Source organism: Fukomys damarensis, unplaced genomic scaffold, assembly GCF_012274545.1.
Source record: "Fukomys damarensis isolate Sample0158 unplaced genomic scaffold, DMR_v1.0_HiC HiC_scaffold_11, whole genome shotgun sequence".
Taxonomy (NCBI): Eukaryota; Metazoa; Chordata; class Mammalia; order Rodentia; family Bathyergidae; genus Fukomys; species Fukomys damarensis.
In genome coordinates, this window is record NW_022900923.1 from 48603327 (window position 1) to 48609326 (window position 6000).

Consider the following 6000-nt stretch of genomic DNA (forward strand, 5'->3'; position numbering starts at 1 on the left):
CATAAATTTCTCATTCCTGTAGGTTTTAGAGGTATTTTCTTTCCTAAGCTCATATCATCATAGTTCAGGAAACTATTCATTTGGGCAGCCTGTGATCAGAGCTAATTTTTTTGCCACTTGGATCATCTCTGGGTTTAATAGGCCTACTAGAAACAGTTGTATCTGTAGGGAGTATCTGAAGGCCTCTTTACTGTGTTTATAAAAATTTTACTCTTAGGCCGGGTGTGGTGGCGTACACCTGCAATCCCAGCATTAGGGAGGATGAGGCAGGAGGATCACTGTGAGTTCGAGACCAGCCTGGGCTACAAAGTGGGTTCAAAGGCAGCCTGAAATGTGTAGCAAAACCCTGTCTCGAAAAGTTTAAAAAAAATTTTTTTTATGTTTTCATATTTAAGATATACAGAAAGTAATAGGCATCATAAACTACCTTTTCTCATTCCTAAAATAGGGAAGAGGAGGGGAGGGGAGACTCGTGTTGTAGAAGAGGAGATCAGAGCAATGTTTTGCTTGGTCTTACTCAAATGAACAAGTTACCTCCTATTGGGAAGAATTAGGAATTCAGTGGGTACAGAAGGGGGAAAATGGGGACCAATAATAGGAACAGTGATAAGTCAGAGAAGAGTAGGGGCTGACTGCTGCCACCATCAGACGTTCACCACTGAGTTAGTTCCCTGGGCTCAGAACTACTTGATACACAGCAGTTGCTCAGGTGTGGTTGAATGAATGTGTGATACATGCTTGCATGCAGTAAGTAATAGAATGGTTCAGGAGAATTCCTAGCAAGCTCATTTGTTAAAGGAAGGGTGGGATTTAATTGTTCAATGCAAAGGTGTTTTTTCTGGATCTGTTCTTTGACTTGTCTGTATTCTTTCTCTCAGAAAACGCTTGTGAAGAGAAAACCAAAAAGAATGCCAACAAACCTCTGTTGGATGAGATTGTGCCTGTGTATCGACGGGACTGTCACGAGGAAGTATATGCTGGCAGCCACCAATACCCAGGGAGAGGAGTCTACCTCCTCAAGTTTGACAACTCTTACTCTTTGTGGAGATCCAAATCAGTCTACTACAGAGTTTATTATACTAGATAAAGTTGTTACCATGTCTGGAATCTAGGGTTGGGCAGAGGATGGTGTTTAGTTTCTCTTGACTTTTGTGGAGCATTGGAGTCAGTGTTTATCTGAAAGATTTTGGTCTGGTGGTTTGTGAACTCTTGTTGGAATCAGGATTTCCTTGAAACTCTTTAGCATTAATATTTTGGGGTTAAGAAGGATTTCTCAGACTCATCTAGCCCTTGGGTGCTGACCAGCAGAGGCACTAGTGAATGCTAAAACTACATGAGCTGTGTGTTAAGTATTCAAAGTCCCTAAAACAAAACATGCCAGCATTGACCCACTTGGCTGATGGTTAGTCCGCTGCTGCCTGCTCCATGTGTTTTGTTGGGGCCTATAGATACAGTGCCCTCTAATTTGAAGTACTTGTGTGAACAGTCAACATCAGAGGCAGCTGGCTTTGATTGAAGGTCACCATTATTACAATTTAGAAACTCAAGACCTCAGATTTTAGTAGAAACAGAAATTGCCTCTGTTTGATCTTCTCTGAATGACACAGATAATTTTTATTTTGAGTTCACCTGTTTGTTTAATTCAGAGTTATACTGTAGAAAATTATTTTCTGAGATAAACTTAGAATATTCAGGCCCAGTAGACAACTGAAGTGTCAGAGTACAGAGAACACCCCGGACACCCTTCTTCACCAGTTTCCACAAGCTTTCAGGCCTTTGTTCTTCATTCGGTGTTCGCATCATCAGTAGTAAAACAAAATCAGTTAATTTTTGTTTTGATTTGGCTTTATAGAGCATCTCAAATGAAACTTTTATGCACAAAGCATATAGCTTGGGATTTTGTAAACTCAAACTGACAGCTACTGAGATAAAATGTATAAAGTCATTTAAAGATAATTTAGTGTTTGGGGACCAGCATTACACTGATGTGGAAATCACTGCCGGAGACAGCCCATTTTCTTTTCATTTGTCCCTAAGGCATAGACCCTACATGATTCCAGTTGGAGTTATTAAAATTGGAAATGCTTATACTCATGCTTACATTCTATAGCTTTAATCTGTATTATGTATTTAGTCATGGGAAGAGTTATACATCTTTTTCTTGCCGAAAACAAATATGGATTAATTGCCTCAAATTTGTGTAAGTGATAAGTCTAGAGATTCTTCTTTTCAGAAGGGAGGGTGGTATAGATAGAAAATGACAACACTTAGTGTCATTGTTATATGTTGTACTGAAAGACTTAGATTTTTAAAATTTGAAATCATAAAATACTTTTTACAGGAGGGATTCCGTGATTAGCTACGGTATAGTTCACTACATACCAGCTGTTTTGAGTTTGTTGTGTGCTGCATTTCTGTTTGTTTAACACCTGGTTTTATATGTATCCAACTTTGTTCTCTTTTGGTTGTTCAAAAACTGGATTATTTTCCTCCTAAACAGTGCTTAATTTGTGTTTAAATTTAAATTTTGATTGAGAAGTAGTCTTCGTGTCCACACTGTTACATCCAGAATACTTGTTAGCCTGTCCCACAACTCTCACACATGTTATAGAAACCTTGGAGTTAGGCACTTCCTGGCTTATTTTTAATGAGAAAAGTACTGTATTTAAAATGTAAAATAAACTTTTAAAAAGCAGGCACTAATATATATTTCTTCCAGCCTTTGATTAGAGATTTGTCCTTGCACATTTAAGGTGAATTATCTTCAAAACGTATTATTCTTGGGAGCAGTGTGTGTTACTTTACATAGCAGTACCTGTCACGTGTTAATGTCAGAACATTCTTGGTTTTAAACTTTTTTTATTGCCTTTGGCTGTTGACTAATACAGTACAAATGCAATTTCAAAAGAATCTTGAAAGTAATATATTTAACCAATTAAAATGTTTATCTGTAAGTTGTTGATGTTTCGTTATATTCTCTGAGACATTAGTATTTCATCATTTGGGCAGGATAAAAAGTATTGTTTTTAAGTGATTTTTTTTTTTTTTTTTTTTGGTACTGGGAGTTGAACTGAGGACCCAGGCACAGTGCCACTGAGCTAAATCCCCAGCTTTTGGTTTTTTGAGACAAGGTCTCTTACTATGTATCTCATGCTGGCCTAGAACTTGCAGCAATCCTCCTGCATCAGCCTCCCAAATGCTGGGATTACAGGCATGTGCCACTACAACTGGCTGATATTTTCTGTTTATATAGTTGAAAACAAACACTCCAGCTGTGAGTTACCTTATGAATAGATTGAAAAATTTCCAGACTTGCTGCAGAGGGAATTTTTCTTACTGAAAATGACTGGGAAGTGTTTCTTGCACCATCATGTGCAGTGTCTTCTTTGATATACATGGAAATGGCCTGGGGTTTTTTGGTAGTTTTGTTTTGTTTTTCTGATTTTTTCACTTTTTTTTTTTTTTTTGTACCAGGGACCTTGCATTTTTGAGGCAGGCAGGTGGTGGCTGAGCTAAATCCCAGCCCTGTTTTTGTGATTTTTTGAAACAGGGTCTTGCTTTATAATCCAGGCTGGTCTTGAACTCACTGTACAGCTCAGGCTGACCTCGAACTTGCCAAGATCCTTGTGCATCAGCCTCCCAAGTATTAGAATTATGGGTGTATGCCAGCATGGCAAGAAATAGCCTGGTTTTTTGTTGTTGTTGTTTTCCTTGTGGTAGCAGGGATCAAACTCGGGACCTTGTGCTTATGAGGCAGGTGGTAGCACCACTGAGCTAAATCCCCGGCCTGAGACGGCCTGTTTTAAAGTGGCTTGGAGGTGTAGTTCTTGCTCAGGGTGGGCTATTGAGAGGAGTGTTCAGGGAGCACCTGAAACTGGGCTTCTAAAAGTGACCTCAGAAATGCAAACTGATTGAGGATTGTTTTGCTCTTGGAATTTGGAGAGACAGAAATAGGTGACCATCTTGGCACCACTGGTGTGGGATCCCATGAAGCCAGAAGGGAGAACTGGTGAGAGCTTTGGATGTCAGCACACACTGGGAACTGCCCTGCCACGTCTTGGCCACCTGTCTATCTATTGCAAGACGAGCAACTGGTACAGAATAATAATGATTGCTAATAATTCACTGGGCCCAGATGGTGACAGTCTGACTAAACCCATCTCTGCTTCATTTCCCCAATTTTTCTCAGTTCAACATTTCTGTCAGCAACCTAAAAACAGGTTGCTTTTTATCTGTTCCCAGGAGAGCAGATCTTACCAGTATCAGACTTGTATCTTATATATAAAATCTTTTTCTTCAACTTTCTTACTGAAATTTTGCTTAAGACTTGGTAGATTGTTTTCCTTCAGCTCCTTTGAATTTATTTTGTCCTTTAAGTGCTTACTATTTTGTTTTATTTCTCTTGTAAAAGATGATGTGCTACTTTTTTTTTATTATCTTAACATGCCACTTGGAAGTTTAAGTCAGAATCAGGGAACTAGTGGCTGACTTTGCTGTAACTGACACTGGCATTTGAACTTCAGGCAAACATGGAATAGAAGTTTATTTCCTTTCTTGGAGCTGAGGTGAAAATCTGTTGGCTCAATTGAACACATGATGAACTGGTAACTTACAATTAATTTTTTTTTGAGACAAAGTCTTCCTTTATATTTCATGCTGGCCTTGAACTCACTGTATATCCCAGGCTGGTCTCAGACTTTTGGTAGTCCTCCTGCCTCAGCCTCCCAAGTACTGGGATTATAGGTGTGTACCATCACACCTGGCCACAAGCTGATTTCTGAGAAGAACCTAAGACACATTAGCTTGTCAGTGCTCATTTTTCTTCTTTTTCTTTAATGTATATTCAGTAATCACAGTTATCCCTTTTCAAGGTTATTTTGTTTTGTGGTACTGGGTATTACCCAGGGCCTTGACACTGAGCTACAACCCTTTTATTTTTATTTTGAGACAGAGTCTCATTAAATTGCCCAGGCTGAACTTGATTTTGATTTTATAATCATCCTGCCTCTGTGTCCCATTACTAGGGGTATAGTGTGCACCTCTATGGCTGGCTTTATCTTTCATTTTAGTAGACACTGCCAAATTGTCCTCCAAGGTAGCACTTCCACCAGTAGCACATGAGAGTACTACTTTTCCCTCTTTTAACATGACAGATGAAAAGTGAAATTTCACTTTAATGTGTGTTTCTATGATAGCCAGTAATAAGGTGAAGCATCTGTTTTTGTTGGTCTAGGAAATGCCAGGATCACATTCCCATTCTAACTGGAAGGTATAGGGTCACATGCTGAATAGTAAGGGGAAACTTCTGTTCACATCTCAGTAGCAAACTCTTAGTCACAAGGCTTCCTCAGCTGTGGTGTCTAGCCAGATAACAGTCCAGTGCTCAACTACAACTGGCTTAGAGAGGTTGTGTCCTGAAAACAGATTCCAGTTAGTAGACTGGGTCGGGTGGGTTTTGAAATACATCTTTAATTGATTTGTTTTTCTGTTACAGAAGCCATACACATGTAGAAAATTTAGACAGTATCTGTAGGTGACAAGAATAAAACTATATTGACCAGACTACCACAAAGAGGATGGTGGAGACCACCCTGAGTGAGCTACAAATTCATAAATTGGCTTCTCATATCAAAGTCTGAGTCTTCCTAATAGCCCACAATGCCTTGCCTGAAGAGCCAGCAGTTGGAGTGGGAAAGGAACGGCTCCCCACACGACTGGTTACAGCAGAGGTCTCCATGATCTGTGACACTGTCTCAAAAAAAAAAAAAGAATTAATACATTTACATGGCTCAAAATTCAGAAAATACAGAGGCAAGCTTCCTACCCTGTACCTAACCATCCAGGACTCAAACGTTCCTCTCTGGAAGCAGCCACTACTACCAATTTCTGAACAAATACATATCTATGAAAATATTCTCCTGTGTAACAATGCCACAGCCTTCTTCACTTACATTATTTTGGTAATCCCTCTATGGCATATAAAAAACCACTTCATTATTT

General features: G+C 39.3%; 1 protein-coding gene across 1 annotated transcript in view; it reads left to right on the forward strand.

Moving 5' to 3' along the window:
- The window catches only part of Acbd3 (acyl-CoA binding domain containing 3), a 60738-nt gene extending 57900 nt beyond the window's left edge, over positions 1-2838 (forward strand). Inside the window, exon 10 of the mRNA XM_010613236.2 lies at positions 879-2838. Coding sequence (XP_010611538.1) covers positions 879-1087 — 209 coding nt within the window. The 3' untranslated portion in view covers positions 1088-2838. The remainder of the gene's footprint in view (positions 1-878) is intronic.
- Positions 2839-6000: the final 3162 nt, after the last annotated feature.